The 25,015-nt window shown below is 36.0% G+C and overlaps 3 protein-coding genes across 6 annotated transcripts; 2 read left to right on the forward strand and 1 right to left on the reverse strand.

Annotated features, from left to right (window-relative positions):
- Window positions 1-1,618: 1,618 nt before the first annotated feature.
- tlr2 (toll-like receptor 2) lies at window positions 1,619-5,348 on the reverse strand. Its single transcript, XM_056734629.1, has 2 exons — window positions 5,168-5,348; window positions 1,619-4,875 (listed from the first exon to the last, which is right to left on the reverse strand). Exon 2 carries the CDS (start codon window positions 4,872-4,874, stop codon window positions 2,499-2,501), a length of 2,376 nt encoding a protein of 791 aa, XP_056590607.1. The 5' UTR covers window position 4,875; window positions 5,168-5,348; the 3' UTR covers window positions 1,619-2,498.
- Window positions 5,349-6,689: 1,341 nt separating this feature from the next.
- Window positions 6,690-7,740, forward strand: LOC130410159 (ATP synthase membrane subunit K, mitochondrial-like). 3 transcript variants are annotated; one of them, XM_056734677.1, is made up of 4 exons: window positions 6,690-6,783; window positions 6,877-6,953; window positions 7,241-7,333; window positions 7,570-7,740. In XM_056734677.1, exons 2-4 carry the CDS (start codon window positions 6,885-6,887, stop codon window positions 7,669-7,671), a joined length of 264 nt encoding a protein of 87 aa, XP_056590655.1. In that variant the 5' UTR covers window positions 6,690-6,783; window positions 6,877-6,884; the 3' UTR covers window positions 7,672-7,740. The 3 variants fall into 3 exon arrangements, with proteins under 3 accessions (XP_056590655.1, XP_056590643.1, XP_056590663.1); XM_056734665.1 differs by having other exon boundaries at window positions 6,695-6,794; XM_056734685.1 differs by having other exon boundaries at window positions 6,759-6,783; window positions 6,856-6,953.
- A 727-nt stretch (window positions 7,741-8,467) lies between these two features.
- socs1b (suppressor of cytokine signaling 1b) lies at window positions 8,468-11,675 on the forward strand. 2 transcript variants are annotated; one of them, XM_056734642.1, is made up of 2 exons: window positions 8,468-8,706; window positions 10,578-11,675. In XM_056734642.1, exons 1-2 carry the CDS (start codon window positions 8,667-8,669, stop codon window positions 11,213-11,215), a joined length of 678 nt encoding a protein of 225 aa, XP_056590620.1. In that variant the 5' UTR covers window positions 8,468-8,666; the 3' UTR covers window positions 11,216-11,675. The 2 variants fall into 2 exon arrangements, with proteins under 2 accessions (XP_056590620.1, XP_056590631.1); XM_056734653.1 differs by lacking the exon at window positions 8,468-8,706 and adding an exon at window positions 9,356-9,799.
- The last annotated feature ends 13,340 nt before the right edge of the window (window positions 11,676-25,015 follow it).

Here is a 25,015-nt window from a genome sequence, read left to right on the forward strand (position 1 = left end):
AATTGACTTGGAGACAGGACCTTAATGCAGAAGAAAGTGTACACATGGTTCAAACATATTGCAAATGTACATTAAGATGGAAAATAATGATAAAAAAAGGTGAAAAATATATACAAATACACTTTTAGTTGTTTAAATGAATGTGCAGATGTGTTATTTGCAGGTTTAATGTATTGTTTCGTACAATGTACACTTTCCAGATGCTATGTGCCGTTGTGCAATGTGATGGTGGACAGAGTTTAAGACTGGTAAGTACTAAAATATTAATTTTGCTTTTTGAAGATACGATTAAGTGTGTTTAAAATTGAATGTGTATTTTCGAAACACCTTTATTTTGAAAATGTTGCCGCAAGTACCTTGGAAATCTTCTTATTGATATCTGAGGTACATATATCAATAAGGTTTTCTCTTTATTACAGGTTTTCTTCAGTAAGCTGTTATTAAAAGTAATGTCTATGTCATGTGTACATTTTGTGAATATTGTGTATATATTGTCCATATGTGTATAATTTACATTGTATTTTTTGTGCAGTCTGTCTATTTATACTTTGCACTGTTCGTCTGCACTACATACACACTGTCACTTAAGTCTATAAAGTCATACAGTTGTTTTTCACACAGTTGTCTGTCCAACGGCATTCTACTTTGTATAAAGTACGCACCCAAGACTTTCACTCACCACATGTGTTAATGTGACAATAAAAGTGATTTGAGTTGATAAAGGAAATGGCACATTCATCAAAATAGTCAGTAAGTATTGTTGTGCATTTGGTATGCCAAAAATATACGCGTGCCACAAATTTGCAGTGTTTTGTTCCACACAGAGTTTAAAGAATGGCCATATGAGGAACATTTTTGACCTTAACAAATGGTTCATCCCATGTGGCAATTCCTTCTCTTACTAAGTGACATTAATTTAGTCATTTGGCAGACGTTCATATTTGAAGCCTCAGACAAAGGATGAATGCAACAACATAAGCAAATAATCCAATAGAGACAAGAGTGAAACAAAGAATGTCAGAAAGACACAGAAGCACACATGGACCTAAATCAGCAAATACCCAGGCAGACCAGGGATCTTTCCACAGTTTTATACCAGTTTAAACAGTATAAGTTTTTATGTCAACTTTATACATGTTTGTATTCTAGCAGTGGTGTTGCATGCAAGTTTTAGACCACCAGTTCAAAACTGGGGGTATAACATTATATAAACTTGGGTGAATTCTGTTCTCCAAAGAAAGGGTTTTCAAACCTGTCCTGAAAACCCCTACTGCATATTTTGTATGCCCCCATTATCTGACACTTCAAATGCAAGACTTGCAGTCTCTACCAATGAGCTGGTGAGTTGGGTCAGGTATATGAGACGAGGAAGAGATACAAAATGCGCATTAGGGGTCCTTCAGGATTTATAACTCCTACTTTAAAGTATAAAAAATATTGCTTGGTTGGTTAAACAGCATGAATTTAACGAAACCACACATGTTAAGGCAAGGTTCAACTAGAGGCAGATATTAGAGACAGTGCTCTAAAGATAAGGTTATCTTTTATACATTTCAGGTTGGGACAGGTTTTCAGTTGCCATGTTTTAATTATGTGCTTGAATGTGCCTTCATAGAAAATGACTTTCGAAAAAAAAACATACACTGAAATATATTCACTGGAGCAGTCTAATTTATATATTTTGCAGCACAGTCAAAATGTACATGAAATCTATAAAAAAAATTATACTATCAGGAAACAAATGAACATAAGAGCCCACAGATGTGATGAACTATATGTTCTGTAAAAACTGTACCTTCACCAATGTCATAAGGCACTTCATTAAGTCATTTACAATAAATCAAAAACTAAAAATGTGCATTTATAGCAGATTTTAGCCAAAGAGACTTACAAAGAAGGATTTCTAATAGTTTCACGGTATTTGAAAAATACATTTTAAGAAGTTAAAAAATATCCAGTAGATGGCGCCAAGTGCATAAAATACTGTTCAGCTTAAAAGTTCACCTTCACCCTGTTGTAAGTTAAAAGCAGTCACTATCTAAACACACATATGGATCTTTATAAAACGCAGTAAATATGTGTAAAATCATTGAAACACTGGTTCAAAGCTTTCATTCTACTTAGCCTACGCGATTTTAATTAACTTTTAGTTCTATATTTTGAAACAATTCTAGTCATTTATAACTCAATAAAGCTTTTAAACATTGAATAATATTTTGGATAGTATAATGGCCTAGTGTTAGGTCTTGCAATCACGCACAATCTGACAATAACACGTGACCTGAATGTCAATATTTGTTGTGCTGTTAATACCTTAATCACATAACAGTCACAGACATGTACGCCAAATATTAGTCACAGCCATTCAGTTATATTGTATAGACACAAAACCAATGCAATTGAATGGGTGCCAGTTAATAAAGTTTTCCAACATATCTGAGTTCAAACAGGTTTAAAATGACTTGAGGGTTTCTAAAACCCAGCCCGAAACCAAAACTTTAACATTGATCTCTACTCAGTGCAGCTTTCAGATTGCTCCAGAACTCTGATCGTTTCTCTTCATCCTCAGGCCACTCCAGATATGTTCTTGAGTTCATAAACTTCCTCAGTTTGCAGAAACGCTTGGGTATGGTCTCTTTCTCGATTGGCTCCAGCAGTATCAGGACGGCAGAATCGTTGTATTCATCAACTAAACGAAAATGTGAGAAGTCCAGTTCGTAGCGGCACCATTCACTGGTCACAAAGTGCTCAGACAGAACAAACAGAGTCCGGTGGCTCTTTTCGATCGAGTCAATGATGTTATCCACGATCCAACGACCCGGCCGGAAGTCCCGTTGGTGCAGACATAGAGCAAAAGGTGGCTGAGCGTTCTCTAGATTTGGAACTAGGATCTCCTCAACCCACTCAGCATCATGTTGACTGTACGACACAAAAGCATCATAGCGAAGTTCTCCAGGGGACCGACTAACGGTTGGCTTTCGTTTCGCTTGTATCCATGCTTTAGTCATCTGCAGGTACCAGATGATGTGAAGCTTATGACAGGTGACAGCAATACCTATAAGGACAAACATAATCGCAGCACAAAGGGTCGAAACAGCCAGAATCATATGACATTCGAACACTGACAATCTTACGCTGTCAATAGCATCACCCCTGAGAGAAAACGGGGTGTCACACATATAGTTTCGACGACCGTCCCTTAGAGTGACAAGATCGTCAACGTTATTTCTGAAGAAAAACACAAACTCGCAGGAGCACAAAAAGTTGTTTGTGCCCGCCTCCAAGTATTGCAAGTTTCTGAACCTACTCAAGTCTTTCTTGGTGAACATCCTCAAGGCGTTCCTCTGAATGAGCAACGTCTCTAAATTTGGAAAAAATCCCCCCTGTGGTAGATTAAAAAATCTGTTGCCCGTCAGTATAAGCGTTGTGAGATTAGGAAACCGTTGGTGGAACGATTTTAGATCATTTTCACTCAGATCCAGTACGTTTAAGCTCGAAGGCAGGCAAGGGGTCAACCGAAGAAGCTTTGTATTCGAAAGGTTTAAAAACCTGAGAGTCACTGGCCAACGACATTTCTCTGGCATGGAAACGAAACTATTGTGACTTGCGTCTAAATTAATAAGTTTCTTAAGATTAGCCACGAGACCTGACAACACCTCGAAAGATTTTAAAGAGTTCTGACTTACGTTGAGTGTGTTAAGATTTTGAAGTTGACCCAATCCAGTAAACAAGGTCTCCTGAATTGTCATGTCTGTCAGAAGATTTTGGCTGAAGTCAAGGTATTCTATATGTAGCAAGGCTAAAGTAGTTAGCCGAGGAATCACAAAAAGCATGCTGTTTATTATAGAGACCTTGTGTAAATACATCAGAAGAAATTCCAATGGACTCATGCTGCTAAATTTAAAAAACCCTTGGATGTCAAGATTGTGTACGTAGATCGTATGCAAGTTTTCGTAATGTGTGTTATTAGCTTTCTGCCACCACCCGTGACCAATAAGTTGCACATCTTCCAAACCGAGGTAAGACAGAGGGGAACCGTCCAAATTCATCAGTAGATTGGTGATGGCTTCATCTGTCGTGGTGGTGTTTAAAAACTTCAGACGTCTAATCCCCCCTTCTTTCGATGCTTTGAAGGGTTCCATCGAAGTATTGGTTCGAATATTGCTATCTCTAATCATCAACTCAGTTTCAGAATGAGAGACGTCTTGAAGGATTTTATAGACAAGTTCTGGGTCCTTCTCGAATAGATTTTGAAGGCTCAAGGAGACTAAACCGATGGGTCGGTCCGCTTGAAAGCTTCCGTTCTCATATGACTTCAGGCTACTGCCAACGACTGTCATCTCATCTAGATGAGTGAGCTCACCCAAGCCATTCTTGTATACCTCCTTCAGTGATGGACTTCCAATTCGCAATGTCCTCAGGTTAACCAGAAACCGAAAGAGAGGGGAAGGTCCCAGAGTGGTATATGGGTTTCCTAAAAGGTTTAGATGTTGAAGAGATTTTAGCTCTTGGAACCAACATGAAGATAGTTTTTCCAGCTTGTTAAAAGACAGATCGAGGACTTCTAACTTCGCTTGAGAGTTGAACGCCTCCTGGTGAATAAACTCAAGCTTGTTCTTGTGTAAGTTGAGTGTTTTTAGCTCAGTATATTGCCTGAGGTCTGTCATGCCGATCGACTCGATTTGATTGAAAGACAGATCGAGGCCCCGAGCATTCAATGGAATTTCAGGGACGTGTTGTAGATGTTTGAAGGAACAGTTGCAAAAATGTTGCTCATCACAGTCATTACATTTCATCTCGGAGTATTCAAAACCGTGAACCAGAATCAATGCAAATAGTAGAATTATGATCTCTTTTTCTCTTAAGAGTCTCATCCTGCAAAGAGAGAAAAACAACTTCACATTTGTTTGAACATCTTACTGACAAAGCTACACATGATAAAATATTGATTTGTCATTAATAAAAATTCTTTTAAATCAGAAAAATACTTTAGATTTAATAATACATTTTATAGATTTGTGTTTTTATACAATTTATCAATTCTGTGTCTAATTATTAATGTTCACTATTGTTTAAATTTAATGTAAATATACCAAACTTATGTAAAATGCTACAGTATTATCACAGTATTGCTTATTCCAGGACAGAACGATCGAAACTGGGTTACCTGGCAGGCGTTATCGTACTTCTCCCTTCAGTACCCAAACAGTTTGGAAATGATGGTAGACAACAGAATGAACCCACAAATATAGCGTGAGTTGTAAGAGAAACTGCCTGATGGAAACTCACTAAATCATGACTTTTATATGCTTCCTAGATTTTAAGGAACCGTCACGAAAGATGAACGATGAATACGTTTCCCCTGTGTATATGTTTTGCACTGTACATGTAGTTTGGAGATGCCTTTAAGGATGCATTTAAGGTGTTGCATAAGTTTTATGCAAATACATTTTTGTAAATCTATTTTAGACATATTTTTTCTTCTGCTTCACTAAACTCTGCTTCAGAATTAGGGATTTGAAAAGAGGAACTAGATGGCATGTCAGACAAGCCATAAGAGCAACTCTGCCACACCAAAGCTGCACTTCAGCTCTTCTGTGGTTGCACTCTCCTTCAATTCATAACATGCAAAGTACTGATAAGATTAAAAACATAGGCAGTTTTATTATAGAGGTCATGTAGAGATATAGATAGTAAATATTGATTGCCATTTGTTGCCTAAAACCCTAACTTAATTATTTTTTCTCTGTGTTCTCCCGTTGCTTAATTTTTTTAATATAATTGTTTTACATAATGCAGATTTACAGTAAACTTTAATATCGTTGTAATAAAATATTTACATTTTCTTTTTGTATTATGAAGGTCACATAAGGTCTTGCCATGCCTTCATTTTTTATTTCAAATGCTCCAGTCTTTATACTACTTTTTACTTCACTCTTGAATGTGAAAACATGTTTATATCATTTAAATGTTAGAAAATATCTTTTTAATTTATATTTGAATATGTATTTTTATCAAATATGTATAATCACACTACAAACTATATTTAGCTTAATTAACAGATTTTTTTTCGTTTTTGGAAATAATTTATCTTTTTTGAAATGGAGCTTATTATGTCTGTATTATACTACATGTACATAATTTCAGATGAGCTGAAATTGTTGTAAAATTTAGATACTGGGAAAATGATAGAAATATTTTGTGACATGCTTGGCCACTGTTGGACTGTTAGTAGACACATTAAATAAGAGAAACACAGTTAAAAGTGTAAGGTTTTTTTATTTTGTTGTCATTTTTGTCCACTTACTGCTTTAGCTAAAATTACTTTCGGAGGAAACGAATCAAATTTGTATTCAGCCTTTATAGCTTCCTCTAAACTTCCAACGTGATACTGCTGACGGTCAAGTTTGCGTTTCATTCCGAGGAGATAGTCCCTAAGCCCTACACACTTCGAAGAGTTAAACTGATTGATGTGTAAACTCTAGAGGGAAAAACGCAATTGTATATCTTAATGTTTCCGTTTAAAATTCACGTTTGAAAATGAACAATGAAAACAACGTAATTTTCTCTTTATTTGCAGCGATATTTTATGCGACGTCCCCTTCTCGAAAGACATTTAAGTCCCGCCTCCAGCTCACATACTATTGGATCAGCATTTACGTCATGAAGTTTTAATTGGATGCTGTGCTGTCATGTTAAAACTTCCGGAAGTAAACACCTGAAGCGTGTCCTTGCACACAAGGATGTTCATGTAATACAGTAACTTAAGTCCTGAACCGCAACGTATGTTTGGCGTATGTCATTTCACGTTCTCTCACATTATTTGTCTCATTGTTTGTATTAAATTTGCTGCAGTTTACGTGTTTTAATGTTTAGGCTTAAACATGCCGACCTCCCCCGTGAAGACTCGTATTCCGCTGACAAGCTTCGGTCATCTCATAACCGAGGTCAAGGTAGATGTCATAATCCCTAATATCTTAAAATTTGCATTTAGTAAAATTGATTTTCTATCATCATAATTGACGAAGATACGTAATAAAGTGTACTTTATATATATAGGGGAATGCAAATAAGCATATGAATATTGAATTCTATAACGTGTGTGTGCACATCCATTGTATCATGATCCCTTCGTAGTGCTTTTCTGTAAATATTTTGGCATGTGTTCATATGTCACATGTTGTTTGGTTTTTAACATTAAATTGTGTGTTTTTTGTATGTACTGTATGTGTCTTAACAGAGACAGCTCTTTAAAATTGATGCACCACCCCAAACTGAACTGACAGGATGGAGAACATATTTCAACAGCTACACATTAAAAGGACGGAGAAATGTAAGCTCCGTGTCTTTTTTACTTACTAAACAGATATATGGCTTAAGTATGTCACAATGTGCTTTTGTTAAAGAGACAACAGCAGCATTTTTTGAATTTTGTAAGAACGTCAAGAGACAGTAATTTAGTACAATAAAAACAGGGTCCTAGCTGACCTATTGTCCTAGCTCAGAGACTGTCTTTATTGTTGTCTCCCATTTACATGACATATTTTTTTGGTTTGTTTTCTGTTCTAGTTTGTTCTAGCCACATATGGAGTTCTTGCACTTGCAGCTGGTATCTACACACTGAGGCGACACAAGAAGGAGGAACATGAAACAACAATTGCAGCCACATGAACAACAATGGAAAGTTTGGGGATTTGGTGGGTTAAAAAGTACAATAAATTATTTATGATTGCCAAATGAGGGAACAATGAGTAATGTTGTCACTGGCCACTAAGTTTCATTTCTTTATCACACACACTTATTTAAGCTTTCTTATTTGAGTGTCCTAATCTCTGCCTTGTTCAATGTTTTCGCGATTTGCCAGCAGAGTGCAGTGTAAGCCTAAAAGTGCGGGTTTTAGAGGCGCTGTACTTTGTTATTTCTTACAAAGACAAACTGGGTTTTGTTTTACAGCTGTTGCTCGTAGATAAGTGATACTGCTAGTGCAGATGGGTAAAGATAGACTGAATGAAAACTATAAATAACCTTCTATCATGCTCGATGGTATATTATTATTTTATACCTAGACTTTAACACACCTTTTTCCGGTTTGATAAAGTGCGCTTTAAAGTTTAGGATCTAGAAATGGCATCGCTAACATAATATTTCTAATTTTTTGTTTCAGAATGATTAATTGTTTGAATCTTGATTTGGAGTCATATTGAAAGTGAAGTGTCATTCAAGTTCCATTGCGTTTTTATAGTTATAAGATTCAGCATGTGAATAAAAACTTCCTCAACCTTTTAACAGTTTGGACTGATGCAATTATTTCATTGTTTCCCTCGTTTAAACGTTATTTCTCTCGAATTTAAAAAATACAGTTTACGCAACGTCTTTGTAATATTTGCTTGTTGTGAAAGATCCACAGTCCCCATATAATTATGCCAAAGTGAAACTGAAATGGAAGAGCACCTTTATTCAAGTCTTTGATGGGATGTGGTGAGCATTTGACTCTAAAAGTCAGGGCATTACACCCATCTGTAGAAGCAATTCTCTGTCAGGTAAATGTGAAGGTAGTGAGATATGTAAGAAAGGTTGATAACATTAGCATAGCAGCTGATCTACTGGGAAGTTTGCACATTTTTTTTTCTTGTATTTTTGGGGTTCTTCTCGGAGAGGAATAACTCATGGTGTCCGTCTTTGGATTTATCTGGAGTACCGTGCAAGGTATTTCTATCCCCTGCAATCTGCAAAACAATCAGTCTAATGCAAAAACAATGTTGCAAGCAAAACTAATTATAATTTTGTATCAGGGATTGAATTTGAGAGTGTGTGCCAAGACATGAAAAAGCATACTATGAATTTATGATTTATTTTACAAAAGGCATTTTACTGTCCGCAATGCATAGCAGATGTTTTGAGTTAAAACCAGATGAGTCAGGAGATCTTAAAGATATGTAAAAATGTACTTAGTTCCAAGTGAATGCAACCATTTTTGAATTTGCTTAGTGTCTGGTTAGAAAAAAAATGTATAAGAATAAATTAATTGCATCCGTGGCTATTAACAATACCACGAAATAAATGTTAGCCTATAAAATACCAACTTTGATGGAATTTTTCTAAACCCATTTTTTATTTATTTTTGTAGCTTTTGTTTATAACTCAAACGTATGGAAAGCTGTTAAATTTACTTCACATTGCATGTTTTACAGCACAAAACAATGAAAACAAGTATGTCTAACACAAAGCCGTCAATCATTAACCAATTGTAAGAAGAGATCATTCAATGATCACGTGATTTAAAATAAGTCTTGCAAAGTGAAAGTGAAAGCATAGCGCGCACTATATGGGCCAAAGATCAATTTTATAATAAATTTGCATACATACTTGTTTAATCAATGGTTAACATAAACTGTAGACTTATAACATGCGTTTTTGTATGCAACATTCAGGTATTTTCCCGTATTTCCAATATCTTGGCCATTTTTGGATGAGACATAAGGGGAGAGAGAGGGGGGCAATACTCAGTATTTCCAATGCAGCATAAAAAAAATCTTAAACCTCGAATTCAGTTTTGCAAATCAGGATTTGTCATCCTGATTATATACGGGATGTTTAGAGATACGACACAATGTATGGAAAGAATATTCTAGTAACTGATGTGTCAGAGGCGCGACGTATTTTGCTGCAAATCTTTCGGTTTCGGTTATACTTTGGTCTGCCTTTTGTAAGAATGCAGTGACATAGGAGAATCGCAGAAGGTTTTCACACAGTTGTGGAGAAGTTGGGGTAGTCAACATCACACTACAATATTATTGCGGTAAGTTACAAGTCTGGCGTTTTTTGATCTATTGCCGGTGTCAATGCGCTTCGTCCACTCTTCATCCGAGGGGGATGTTTTGTGTAGCCATCGTTTTTGTGAGAAATCCAGTATGCCTGTAATGGTTTTCTTAAAACGTAAAGGTGACAATCCGATCTGAGAAAAGTCTGCCAGTTGACAATAAACGTCTCAAATGGGGTCATTTGCTTCAAGCTTACGAGAACATGTAATGAGAGATCTTTCTACCATCTGGTTTGCCAAGATCCAAAAAAGACTTCAGTTTTTTTGTCCGCGTTTAACACGATGATAATACATTATTAACAACATATAACAATTTTTTACATCTGCAAATATTCCATTCAATTGTATAGATTTTTTTCTGAGAATTCTTTGAGGAACATTTTTCTGGAGTTTTTTCCAAGTGACTTTTTGTCTAAAATGAATACCTACAATCGTTCCGTGGTCTGTGTAAATGTGCAACTAAAATAATGTATTAACGGTGAACTTCGTAACTTTGTTTAACGTCAGGTATAAAGTCTTTTGTTTCCTAGTTCAAGTTACGCGTTTGGAGAACATTTTGTTTAATTTCCCTCATGCAGTTAAACACATCTGCCTTAAAACAAACAAATCTTAGATAACAAGGACTGTAATAACATAACGTTTTCTTTTCCGCCTTTGCTATTGGGGACTTGAGGATCATCCTTATATAAAAGGTCACATTTTATGTTGTTGACTTTCTCTAATGTGCCTAAGCATGACTTTGGCTTTTCTTCGACAGGCTGCACAGAATCAATCTTTTATGCGTCAAGACAATGGAGGAATGTGATGAGTGGGAGCCAGTCCAGAATGGTCCAGCACAATGACACTGACCTCACAGCTGAGCCACATGGCCCATCCAAAGCAGCCGAGCTCCCCGCGCCCGGCCCAGTCGTACCGACACACTTCCGCGCCTTTCGCCACCAGCAGGACTGTGACCTCATCACCGAGACCATGCATTACTTGACCCAAAGTGGATTTTACTGGGGTCCTCTGGAAGTGGATGAGGCACACGCACAACTGGCTAAACTCCCCCTAGGGACATTTCTGCTACGGGACAGCATGCAGACGAATGTGTTTTTCACTCTGAGCTATCAGGCCCCAGAAGGCCCGACTAGCGTGCGAGTGCTCCTTAAGGATGGGGCATTCAGTTTAGCAGGAAGTAAACACACGTTCCTGTGCCTTTTTGCCCTTTTAGCCTACTACATTGCATCCTCCAAAAAGAGTTTGAGTAGGCCTTATCGCGGAGACGTGCCACAGAGACTGCAAGAACTGGCTAGAAGGGCCGTGATGCGTTGTTGTGGGAAAGAATGCATTCAACAGCTTCCTTTAAGCAGGAATCATAAAGAATTTCTATGGCAGTACCCTTTTAGTATATGAGTAGGCTTTGTGCTGTTGAAATGTTGGGGATGTTGACATTGTCTTTAAGAAAACGTGTTTTTTCTCATTTCATTGGATTCTGAAGTTTGGCTAAATGAACATAGTGTATTTATGTCTGTGAAGATAGTTTGGACTACATGCACTACAAAACGTTTTGATTTGAAATGCGGCATTAGAAAACCTCCTGATTGGCAGTTACTGGTTCATTGCTAAATTTGTTACTTTTACGAAGTGTTGTATGTCTTTATATGTGAATGTAGACTATTTAACACACAAGACTATCCGATATCAGTATGAAACTTTTGGTACATTTACATGAGGTAGTTTATGTCATCGGTAGTTTGCATTTAATGGCAATGTCTGCCATGCAGACATATAAGACATTTCACTAGTTTGGTGTACATTAGTGATATTTTGTGGTTGTACAATAAACTTTATTTATTACATTGGTTTAACGATTTCCAGTTGCTGTTGATTTAATGTACTGTAATCTCTATCTCTGTTTTCTTTCACTTAGCATTAACCACTAAGGCGTTGATTGTAAATCTGACCCAACTAGGAAGACTAGAAAGCGGTCTTGATTGAAAGAAATAGCCCCATCTAGTGGAAATACATGGAACTTTGGAAGCGTATCAGGCAGTCAGATTTTTCTGATGTGTTCCCAAGTGAACTTTCTGTTGATCGTAGATTTGTGTGATGCACGTTATGTTTGATGTTTTATTTTTTACATTCAGGCACATTGTTTTTTATCATGCATTTTCTTATGCCATTCATTCACATTCTGTGCAAACATAATGGTCTCGAAAGGTTTAAAACGAGGAATTCAATTTGTGAATCTTTAGGCTGACTATTAAGCAATATAGTCAAGATTTACTGGTTTCAGATTCACATTTACTTTTTACAAAACTCCAAAAAAATAAAGTTGTACTCAATTCACATTGTTGGATTCCCTATTTTTAACAAAGCTTGTATAATACGCATTTGTTAAACAAGAAAAAACAAACTCTTGGTTGTTCTGCACCAAGTAACTTCAAGAAATATCACCCTCTTGAAAAGAGGATAATACAAAAAGTCGAAAACAAACAATGTGGTAGGGTCACTTAAATGTATTGCAGTATGTTTCTTACTAAAATGTGACCCTGGACAACAACACCAGTTTTATGGGTCAATTTTTCGAAATTGAGATTTTTACATAATCTGAAAGATGAATAAATATTAATTTCTATTGATGTATGAGTTGTTAGAATAGGACAATATATGGCTGAGATGCAACCGTTTAAAACTCAGAAATCTGCAATTGAAGTTGTTAATCAGAAGCATTTTGGCAGGCCATCCACTCACAAAAATAAAGTTTTTATATATTTAAGGTAGGAAATTTAACTTTCTTCATGGTACTTGATCTTTACTCAATATCCCAATGATTTTTTGCATAACAGAAAAATTAATCATTTTGACCCAATATTTTTTTGTCTTTTACTAAAAATGTTAAGATGCTACTTAAGACTGGTTTTGTGATCCAGGGTCACAAATGTAATCATTGGCTAATCTAAATATCACTACATGAAAGTGATTGTCGATTGTAGCCTATATTAGCCAACACCAAGAGCATGCAAATAAAAAGAAAACTATTAACAGCATGATTTAAATGAGTTCTGCCTAAATGTATAAAATTATATAAAATATATTTATATAATATATGAAAAATTAGTGGTTCCAGTTGTAAGCAACGACACAGACGCATCCATGTCAATAATAATTTCTAAATATAAAATAATTTCTGTAAGGAACATTGCACACATCTCAAATATCGGTCAAAACATCTGGATAAATGGTCGAATCTTTACATAGCAGATACACGTCTAGACGGATGTCTGGTTTGGTGGAATGCTATCTTAAAAGGTCAACTAAAAAGCACATCGAAGCCTGAGGGTCAAACGTCACATCACTATTACACTAAGTATTTATAGAATTGGGTGGACTGTGGAGTACATGTTATTTGGCCTAGAGTAAACAACTTTATACACATTCATAAACCATGAGCTTGTTAGGTTTTTATTGAGGCATTCACAAGCACTAGACTTTTGTTGGATTCTTGTTATTTCAGTCACGCACTTCTTTTGCCTGATGTGTATGAGTCAGTTTCTAATAAAAGAGTTTCGTCTTACGTCTTATAATTCCACTTTCAATGTTCAGTGAATATAAAGGTTCATGATTCCTGGAAGGAACATATTTGCAGAAGTGTAAATACGTGGGTACAGATGCAGTGACTATTTTGTTTCTAGGCATCAGTGTCTTGGAGTTATTGTGGGCAACAGTTAGTGAAGTGAGACAAAAGAACCTTGGTTCATTGAAGGCGGAGCGACTGCTTAATTCTAGTTAAAAGGTTATTTTGTTGTTCAGAATAGAGATGCCAGGAGACTTATGGCCCAAGTTAACTATGCAAAATGCAAATATTTAAAGTTCCAGTGTGTAATTATTGTGGGAGCTATTGACAGAAATGTAATATAATAAACAAAACTATGTCTTAAGAGTTGTTTAAAGACCTTACAATTACATAATTAAGTGTTTTGTTTTTCTTACCTAAGAACAAGCTTTTTCTATTGACATACACCGCGGGTCCACTTGCATGAAATTCGCAACGTTGTTTCTACAATCCAGTAGACCTAAACGGACAAACTCCTCTGCATAGCATGTTTCGTAAATGCGTTATCTCCTTCTGCAAAGAATCAAAAACGTTAAAAGATCATAATGCTGTGTCAGCCAGCTCAGTGCTTCGAAAGGAAGGGGGGAGTAATCGGTTTGTTGTAGTTTGCAACCTCACCGCTAGATGCCGCTACATTTCATACCCTGGGCCTTTAATTAATATATAAAAGTCATATGGCATTTATAACAGGTGAATGACTGAAAATAACCTGCTACAGTACAGGAACATAAAAGCATTTGGTCACACTTCAGTATATGGGGCAATTCTAGCTATTAACAAGCCATTAACTACGACCTTTCCCCCAATAAACTCTTAGTTTGTTGCTTATTAATAGTTAATAAAGTAGTTTAAAGGTTTAGGTATTGGGTAGGATTAGGGATGGAGAATATGGTAATGCGGAAAAGGTGCTTTATAAGTTCTAATAAACACCCAATATGCCAATAAGAAGCATGCTAATAACCAATCTCGGCCAATATATCGGTAAACGGCTTTCAATGTTAAAGAATTATGGGTTATCCTTATCAGCCTAAATTAGCATATCGTTGCATCCCTAGTTTGTATTATAAGATCCTTTAATCATATTTTTTTATGAATCTAAATTTGGATCATCATTTTAGCATGGACACATGTAATCTTTAGTGTCCGTGAGCATTTGCCGGATGCTTTTAACATTTTACATGACAAAGAACTTCTTGTAAATGAACTAGGGCTGTCAAACGATTAATCGTGTCCAGAATAAAAGTTTTTGCTTACACAGTATACATGACGTCTGTGTACTGTGCATATTAATTTGGAATTTAGAAAAAAAACACATACATGAATATATTTAAGAACAATATAGAATTAAAGTTAATATACGTAAAGGATATATTTAATTTTGATAAACACATCTAAATTTTTCCTAAATATATACTTGTATGTTATTTTTGTGTTTATAAATACAAAACTATCATGGACAGAACATAGACATGTATTATGTAAACACAAACGTTTATTCTGGATGCAATTTATAATCGTGATTAATCGTTTGACAGCCCCTCAAAATTAAACCCATGATCTTAGCATTGCCAGCACCATTCTTTCCCAGTTGAGCTAGAAAAGTACCATATTACAGATTTCAGAGAAGAAGTTTTTCAGAGAAGTATTGGATGACTTCTTTATTTATTACTCAATGCTACATTTAAGTCACATTAGTTGGAATGTATTTGCCAAAGTGAAAGTAAGTCTGCATAGAAATGTGCAGTTTAAAAGAACTGTGATCTGGAAACTGTCTCATCAGGCGTTACTTTCGTTTCTCTAAAGTTACATATTTAGCAAGTGTCTATCATTAATGATGTTGTTTTTATTTCTCACAACTGTTGCCACAGACAAATATAAACTGATAAGTAATTATATTTTTAATCTGCCTGCAATGCAAATCATTTTTTATACATTTTGTTCAGCCAAAATAACATGCCATAGTTAGTAAAATAGCAGAAGAAGTATTTGGGAATGTTTTTAGTCGGGGCATTTGCCACAAGGGGCCGTGCATCCTAATAAACTATTGACCCGATGAGTTAAATGTACCTAGATTTTCCACTCTTTGGAGGTGACAGAGATAAGCAATTTACAGACTACTACATAGAAAGAGAGTGTGAGTTTACAAGTCCACAGGGCACATGTGATGGCATTCAACGCTATTCATAAATATAAACTTATGACCAAACAGCCTTGGTAGTAAAGACATACTGTCAATCTGACAAAACCACTACATTGTCATGTTAATATAAAATCAGGTAGGGCTTGTGTGTCTATGAATTTCGGATTGTCACTGTTTAAACAGGTTGTCTTTATAAGTGTATGGACCGATGAGGTAAATCCCTTGTATTGATTTGTCAGTTTACTCTACAGTTTACGCTAATGTATGTGCGGTATATGTCAAAACAATCAATTATCACTTTGTGTTTTTAACAATATAAAGAATGACCAACACTGTTTTGGACTCTATTATACTTTTAAAGTTATATTAGGAGAAAAACAGCAATGATGACAAAAGCTGATAAATAATTCTGTCGTATGGTCCTTTATGTTGATCTAAGTCTAAGCATGTAAAATGTAACTTGATGTTAACATAGATATATTTGGGTGTGTTATTGGGTGTGTAATTGCCATTCCCAGTTGTCCTAACGGTTTGGGGTGTGTATGCAGTATGTAAACGTGTAAATGTTTGTGTGTTTCTTGTTGGATCTTGTTCCTGTGATTACAAAGCAGACAATGTTACATCATGACATTTGCATGAATATCACACAAGATTTGTCTCTATAAATAATGCATATTTTAAGCCATACTTTCTCAAATCCCTCAAAACTCGACCGGTCAAAGTGTCAAACCTCATCAAAGGTTAGATTTTTCTATATATTCTTTCCAAGAGCTGATAATAAAAGTGATTTGTTGATTAAAACGTGTTTCACTTTCATGCAGTTACCAAAACACTTGTGACAAATCTTTAGAAATGAAGGGATTTATCTTTTTAAGGATCTTGAGACTATAGCTGTTACTAAATAAAATGAATAAGTTTCAGTTCTTTATAAAAATAATTGGGTGGTTGACAAATTTACTGTTCATGTGTCCTATGTTGCGACAGCAAACATTTTGAAAACAAACTGTTAATAATATGTGACCCTGGACCTTAAAACCAGTCTTAAGTAGCAAGGGAACATTTTTAGTAAAAGCCAAAAAAACATTGGGTCAAAATTATAGATTTTTCTTTTATGCCCCAAATCATTAGGATATTAAGTAAAGATAATCTTCCATGAAGATATTTTGTAAATTTCCTACCTTAAATATACAAAAACTTTATTTTTGTGAGTGGATGGCCTGCCACTGTGCCCCTGATTGACAACTTCAGAGGCAATTTTCTCAATATTTAGATTTTTTTTGCAGCCTCAGATTCGTGAGTTTTAAACACTTGTATCCCAGCCAGATATTGTCCTTTTCCAACAACTCATACGTCAATAGAAAGCTTATTTATTCAACTTTCAGATTATGTTTAAAACCTCAATTTCGAAAAATTGACCCATAAGACTGGTTTTGTTGTCCAGGGTCGCATATGTTATTTTAGATTATTAACATTATAGATATCGTAAGAGAGATTTACAGTATCTTTATTGTTAGATTTCTTTCCTTTCACATCCATTTACGGTTTATTTGTCATCTACACATTCTTAATTTGAACTTCTTTAAAAGTGTATATTCTAGAGGAATGAAACTAAGAATTTATTTATTTGTTGAGACAAATCCAGATGAATCATCTTATAAACAATTCTGTATTCCTTAAACTCTGGAAAATGTCCTATTCAAATGAAATACATTTTGCTCCAATGCCCTCTGGTGGATGGTTGAGAAACTGGTTGAGGGTTCATTTGGATCATTTGGTTTTCATTAATTCATGAGAGTTCTGCATCCAGGATGGACCGATCTATAAATTTACAATATACGGATAAACCTGGGTGCACTGGGTGAACATTAACAACCTGATCGAGAATTACACTAAATTTCTGTTGTAGAACAAAGAACAAAGTCTGTTCAAGTAAAGCAAAACACACACTTTAATTTACTCATAAATCACAAACCGCTTTTCTAAAAACCCATTAGAGATTCTTGAGGAAAAACACGACTCATGCTAATCTCTTCTGGGTTTTAGGAGCACAAACCTAAAGGTTGTAGACCTATAATGTCACAACATCATGTAGCTCATACTCTTTAACATTATTTATATTATCACTCGCCTTCCCTCCAGTTCCAACAGTTTCAAATGGAGTCTGTAGTATAGGCAGATATAGTTGTCATAAGTCATTCTGATGAGAGATAGAGAAGGAGAGAGAGAGGCTTTGAATGCATATGAATGAAAGTAATTTACTTTATCTCTATGGAGTTTCAAGCAATGCAAACTGGCTGATTGCACCAAAAGAATTTATACAATATATATATTTATTTTGTTAAATTGCACACTTTGAATGGTGGTCAACAGAGGAAATGGCGTTGTTTCGACTTCAACTACCAGCAGGTGATAACAGGCCCATGCTAACCAGCAATATTTGTCATGTTGTGTCTCACAGGCCAAATCTACAAGGCTCAAACTTGTGACTTCAGAAGCCAAAAAGTTTTTTTTATATATGCAATAACTCTGCAAATTTACTCACTGTGTAACTTGACTCAGACTTTAGCTGACGACTTATAGTGAGTCATTGCTCTACAGGCTGCACATTTACTTTGCTACAATTTGCAGCTCACAAAAACTTTGCAGCAGGAATCACAAACTACATAAATGTATCTTTTTTTAATATGAATGAAGATTCATAGCTGATGTAATTTACTTCATTGGTTCTCAAACTGTTTTGATGTAAGACCCCCTTTGTGTAGAGTGCATCGCTTTGCGTATAATCTTGAACTTATGTTTTTGGTTTAATAATAACTCCATTCAGTTATACAATGCTGAAACATCAATACTTTAGGTTGGTGGTCTTATTTTTCTGATGTTTGGTCGCACAAAATCTATGATACGTTTATAGATTTCCTAAAATGTCACAAAATCTTTGGCCTCCCTGGATCCATCTTGGGGCCCCCCAAGAGTTTGAGAACCACTGATTTACTTACATTTTTACATGTTATCAGAAATAATCTACACAAACTCTATTCTGTTCGGATGTGTATCATAAGTAAGTTTGGGGCACAAAAGCGTGCATAAAACGCGGCTAAAACAACCCAGCATCGGTTATTTTGCAACCCACCTGTTGGGTTTGTTCCTTTTTTTATATTTTATATTTTGACACCATGTAATGAATTAATTCTGCTTTTGCAATATGGTTATTATTTAATTGGTGTAGCCTTTAAAAATGTGTTACTACTGTAGGTGGCCCACAACAACCTGAAAGAAGTCTCTTAGACACTGTGAAATTTGTTAACATTGACACTAAGATTTCAAGGCCTCGAAGAACTTTATTTGTTTATTCAAATCCTGTAATTTAGTTGTAAGGCCAAGTTTATTTTTCCATAAATTCTTGACATTTTTCTTAAGACTCTCACAAGGAATACGATGATTACATTACTGTGGGGCGCTTATGTGCTGAAATGTAATTGTGTGCCTATAGCTGTGTGTATTTTTGGTACATTCCATACATGTTATAGCAGACCAGAAGCGGATGGATAACACAACATTTGCATATACTGTGCAGGAGATATTTGAGCTGGATAAGTCCACAGCCGAGCACTTTGGGGAAAAACTGTCCCACAGATATAAAGTAGGTTATAAAGTATAATCAAGACACACAAAGAAGAGCTCTGCTGAAATCCATCACACAAAAATACAGCTGGAGGACGCATTAGAAAGCTCAGACTTTATTGGTTTGTCATTTAAACCTGGAAATAAAGAGAAAGGGTTTTTAACATATTTAATACAAAGGAAAAAAATTTTGGTTATGTAGATCAATAAGCAAATGCAAGTTTGCAAATGCATGTCAGTAACTGTAGTAAATCCTTTCTACCAAATGCCAAATCCATTGAAGCACATGAGCTCTTTGGAACGTTCACAGCTCATGCTGGGATGTCACTGACCATCAGGTTTTGCACAAACTTCAATGCCAGCTCTTTTGCAAGCTCTCATTTATGCGAAAAAGAAAGACAATTCACTCAGATTGTACATTTAAATCTGACATTTAACTGGTATTAAAATAGAACATAATATACAAATTTAAATTGACTTGGACCCCACTGTAGATATGCAGAAAAGTTGTTTCACACACAAATGCGAATTTAATACACTCTATGGACAAATCAGAACTAACAAAATATGAAAATTGAAATAAAACCTGTCTCTCTGAATGTGTATATGTGTTGTTCCTGGCTGTTGTCGGAGCTGTGGCGTATCCAGGACACCATGTGTTCGTTGCGTCAGAGTATGTGTTAGGCCCACGCTCGCTCCAGATACTGGCTCCATAACCGTCAGAACACAAACTGTACCAAATGCTCGCTACAATGAGCCCCTCAGCTTCACGAAGCCAACCGCACGACCCCAAACTAGTGGATCGAACCTGAAAACACACACACACATGAGCCCTCACGCAAACCCCCCATTAGATCCCCACGTTTCGTAATAAATCATTATCAGACAGTACAATGCGTCTCCTCCCTCAGCTTAATGGCTAGCTGACTTTTACAAATGTCTTTCTACACATCCTCTGGCCTAATGGCTAAAGAGCTTTGACACCAGGGTTGCACCATTGTAAATCATTCAAGTTGGCGTCGAGCACCTCAATGATATACACCCGTGGAGGGAGTGGGATTAAGCTTTAAAGAACCCACTTTTGTGTTGTGGCATGCTAAAATATGTTCTATTGACTTGCTCCGACCTTGATGACAGTCTTTAAAGAAGACGGAAGGAAAGTTTAAGGGGAAGGCTGGATAGGAGCCAAACCGATTCCTGTTGAGATTTTATTGGACTGTAGATTTAGTCAGAGAGAAAGTAACAGAGAGTGTAACAGCAAAGCAAATGCGATTTAAAATTGCCTTTAATACTTAACAGCAAATTTTCGTACATTTTGTGTGGTTGTGAAAGGCAACGTTTGTGAATCACGAGTTTGTGTGGGGTGCTTCAGGTGCAAATCTTGTGGGCAACATGTGGGAGACCTAAACAAAGCGTTTGTAACATCAGACGGTGCAGTTGCTGCTTGTATTCATTTTCTGCCTGTTTGTTTGATAAGGCTGATTTAACCAAGAGATCAGAGTTTGGCTGGTTAACATGGTCCACTTAGCCCCTGCCAGTACCGAAAATACCTCAAATACAACGTTATGTGGGCGGAACATCTTTTTACATTAACAGTGATTCAAAACTAAGTTTTCCGACACATGAGTGTATTTTGCTAGTTTCAACCCGACTCATTTATCATTTTCACATCCTGCATCACATTGTTAAAATAGCAAATGCACTCGCGCTCATTTGTGCGACCATGAGCATGCTGGTCTAAAAACGTGGTGTGTTTAGGCGCACTGCTGTTGTGTTGCTTTTTTGAGGCAGCTGAAAACTTGCAATATTTTTTGGTTATTTAAAGAGTGCATAACGTGAGATCATGAAAATTACATTTTGTGCAATGTGTGCGAAAGTAAGCAGTCTGCCAAGTTGTTAATCCGAAGGTGAGTGAACAACAAAGTTTTGGGCTTTAAAAAAAGGGTGTCGATGAATGCATGCAGACTGTTAATGTGTTGCACATTAAGCATCCTTTCTAGTCAAATTAAACACACAAAATGGATTAATACTGTCTCTCTAACACTCATCATACAGAATGTTATAATAAATGCAATCAGCATTGTAATCAGTGCATAGATTGTGTTGTTATTTAGTGAAATTTATTGCAAATACAGCTGCTTCCACTCTGTTTTTCAACGACTCTGGGTAAAACCCTTTTGCACCATGCGCCTGGTATGCCGACCATTTTTCCACTGTTAAATTATAGCAAAAACGGATTCGGAAACGGCCACCATGCGCTTTAGACCATGCACTTAGATCGTTAAAACAGGGTCCATAAACTGTCAATTGTTACTTATCTTATAGAGATTGTTCGGATGATACCGAACAATGGCAGTACCCATTGACTTGTATTGGTTTTGTGTCCATACAATAGAAGTGAATGGGTACCGCCGTTGTTCGGTTACCAACATTCTTCAAAATATCTTATTTTGTGTTCTGCAGCAGAAAGTCACACAGGTCTGAAATGACAAGAGGATGAATAGATTTTTCTGTGAACTCTTTAAGGTCATTTTTGCACACGTAGGGTCTGAAATAGACTTGCATTGAGTTATATTGATTAGTCACATGAAATTCAGGGCACAGGTGATTGGCTGAAAACACATTGCCTCCATAATCGACAGCCCATTAACTTAAGATGAAAGCGTTCAGGCATCTATTGACATGAATGAAAATGTTTAAGTGATAGTTCACCCAAATATGAAAATTACTTTATCGTATACTCACCCTCGTGTCATTTCAAACCTATATGACTTTATTTTTTCTGCTGAACATAAAAGAAGATATTTTGAAGAACGCTGGTAACCAAACAACATTAGTCCACATTGATTTATTGGCATAAAACCAATTAGACTTATCAAAACATCACAGAATATCTTCTTTTGTGTTCCACACAAGCAAGTCATAAACAGGTTTTGAATGACATGAACTTTATGTTTGGCTGAACTATCCCTTTAATAGCTCACTTCAGGTATAAGACCTCCATGGGTTTCACAGTTATTGCGCAAAATTGATTTGCAATTCAGATCATTATCTCTGCCTTGTTTGTGTTTTATCAGTGTGATTGGACTGATTACTGTTCTTGACTCTGGCTGCCTTATTAGTATAATTATTGGATTGCTGCTTTACTGATTTGCATAGTAAATCCTCTTTCAATGGATTCTCAGTTTATGTCGGAGTCTGATATGTTTCAAGGAGGATCAGCCAAGGCCGTTGTCGCACCGCACGACTGTCAGGCTACCGGAATCGCTGAACTGCTCACACTGCACAATAATCTTTCTTGTCATCTGTCATGTCATTGTCTTAGCAGCGTGCATACTACATGACAGAGTGCAGACAAGGTGCAGGAATAACAAGATCTTTGTCCAAGAGACTAACAAACTGACGACTGTATTCTGAAACCTGGCAACTGTTCAAGGTACTTTAAAGGACAAAATCAGTGTCAAATATTATTTAAAAGAACATGCCATGCGTAATATGATAAATATTCCATATTTTGAATTAAATGTGAGATATTATGATATCTCTTTGCAGTTTACTTAGCATAAAATGGAGACAGCATGCCGTAGAAACAAAAAGAAGAATGCCACCAGTGATGGCCCTAAATTGATTTCTTAATTGATATGTTTAGTATGTATAGCCTATTTTTTGCCAGTTTGTGGTACGTTGAGAGATGTCAGTAAATGCATTGTCCGCCTTCAGACAAATCTGTGATGGACAGTTCTTTTTCTGTTTTGCTCAGGGCAGAAATTGTCCGATCAGAAGATGCCTGCTGAGCTTCAGATGTTATGCCGTGTTCTCTGAGTTTCTGTATGGCACCCTGCGCTTGCCCTTGATCATTTGTATTCAGAGGCGCTCTCAAATTCTCTCCCCATTCATCTCATTAATTGAATCATCTGATGTAAATGACCACCTTCATAAGGGAAATTATGCTATTAGTGTGGTGACTGGTAGTCACATTTTGCCAGAACAGTAGTATTTTAGAACAGCAGATGTTGTACAACCCAGTACATATTGCAAACAAACCAGAACATGCAAAAAAGGGTCTCTGTTCTCGAAAAAATAGGATGCCAAGTCCCCTTAAACGTGAAGTACACCCTGTTAGAATTTTGTCATTTGTGCATTTTGCTAAAAAAACAAACCCTAGCTCATTTTTTTTAATCGAAGAGGATTGTGCAAGTGAGAGATTTTGGAGTTCAATGTAGCCATGTGCTGAAAATTGAAAACACTGACAATCATTTATAATTTTGTTATTTTTAACAGCAAATTTTCAATTGGGTTTTGCTGATTTACTTTCTGTAACCTCCATATAAAATTATTGCAGCCCTTAGTCAACATCATTACCACACTATAAGGGACAGTTCACCCCCCACAAAAAAATCCATTACATTGTTTCTTAATTCCCACAATGCCATCTTAAAGGGACAGTTCACCCAAAATGAAAAAAAATCATAATTTACTCGCCCTAAAGTTGATCCAAATCTGTATACATTTCTTTGTTCTGATGAACACAGAGAAAGATATTTGGAAAAAATATTGTTACATCATGCATTCAACATAACTGTTGAACACAAAAGAAGATATTTTGAAGAATGTAGGAAAGCCAACACTTCTTGACCCCATTGACTATCATAAAATAAAAAATTGCTTTATAAATGTATGTTCTATGGTAGTCAATGGTGGTCAAGAAATGTTTGCTTTCCTACATTCTTCAAAATATCTTCTTTTGTGTTTAACAGAACAAAGAAATTTACAAAACAATTTTACCTACTATGGTAGTCCATGATGGCCTGTAACAGTTTGGTTACAAGCATCCTTCTCAATATCTTTCATTGTGTTCATTAGAACAAAGACATTTATGCAGATTTGTAACAACTTGAGGGCGAGTAAATGATGACAGAATTTACATTTTTGGGGAACTGTTCCTTTAAGACTGCATGATTAAGGGTATTGAGAAAAGAACGTTATAGATAAATCTGTTAACTGGCAAATTACAAACGACTGATATCACATAAGAATTTAATGTCTTAATGAATGTAGGGTCTGAAATTTCTATAAATAAATTACTTTGTTCATCAAAGACTTTATTCTCAAGCGTAAGGCTATAACAGATTCTTTACGTGTACAGTATGTGCATGTTGTGAGAGGTCATGCATGTACATGAGGGCTTATGTACAGTGTTGTTGTGTATAAAGATAGACGAAGAAGGATGTCGTAGAAGTGAGTTTAGGAATAATTATTACTAATAAAGCCAATTTGCATAATTGCATAATTAAAGTAAACATCGCCTTAGTGTCTTGTTCTTAATTGTGCTCTTCTCACACTCCAACCTCTGTGGGATACAGTTGAAGTGCTTTGAATATACAATAATTAAGTTAGACGACAACGTTGTGTTGTGTTTCGATGCATCATCTGGACAAAACCATCAATGCAAATGCAATTGCAAATCACAGCTTCCCTATTAACTTAATGTATGTTTGTGTGTGTCTACATGTGTGTGAGAGGGCACATTTGTCTGTGTGTGAAGGGGGGTGTTAATGTGTGTTTTATGTAATGTAGCATGGTCTGTTTGGTAACAAAAGTGGTGACACTGAAAATTGGGTTACCATGGAGACAGAATTTTCCCACTTTTTTCGTGTGCATGACAGACTCATGCAAACCTCTCTTGCATTTCTTCTTCACTCATTCACTTGTTAATTTTGTCTTCATTTACTTCTGCACGTGTTTGGTTCTTTGTAGCAATAATATAGTTCTGATTTCTGTTTTTGAGTTTGAACTACAACGTATGATGACGATAAATCTAAACATGTTTAATGTC

This window comes from Triplophysa dalaica, chromosome 2 (assembly GCF_015846415.1).
Source record: "Triplophysa dalaica isolate WHDGS20190420 chromosome 2, ASM1584641v1, whole genome shotgun sequence".
Classification (NCBI taxonomy): domain Eukaryota; kingdom Metazoa; phylum Chordata; class Actinopteri; order Cypriniformes; family Nemacheilidae; genus Triplophysa; species Triplophysa dalaica.

Coding starts and splice junctions, on each gene's coding strand:
- tlr2 (XM_056734629.1), bottom strand. CDS start 4,874: ATGAGACTCTTAAGAGAAAAAGAGATCATAATTCTACTATTTGCATTG.
- LOC130410159 (XM_056734677.1), top strand. CDS start 6,885: ATGCCGACCTCCCCCGTGAAGACTCGTATTCCGCTGACAAGCTTCGGT. Junction 6,954..7,240: donor ATCTCATAACCGAGGTCAAG/GTAGATGTCATA, acceptor GTGTCTTAACAG/AGACAGCTCTTTAAAATTGA. Junction 7,334..7,569: donor CATTAAAAGGACGGAGAAAT/GTAAGCTCCGTG, acceptor TTTCTGTTCTAG/TTTGTTCTAGCCACATATGG.
- socs1b (XM_056734642.1), top strand. CDS start 8,667: ATGGTGTCCGTCTTTGGATTTATCTGGAGTACCGTGCAAG. Junction 8,707..10,577: donor TATCTGGAGTACCGTGCAAG/GTATTTCTATCC, acceptor TTTCTTCGACAG/GCTGCACAGAATCAATCTTT.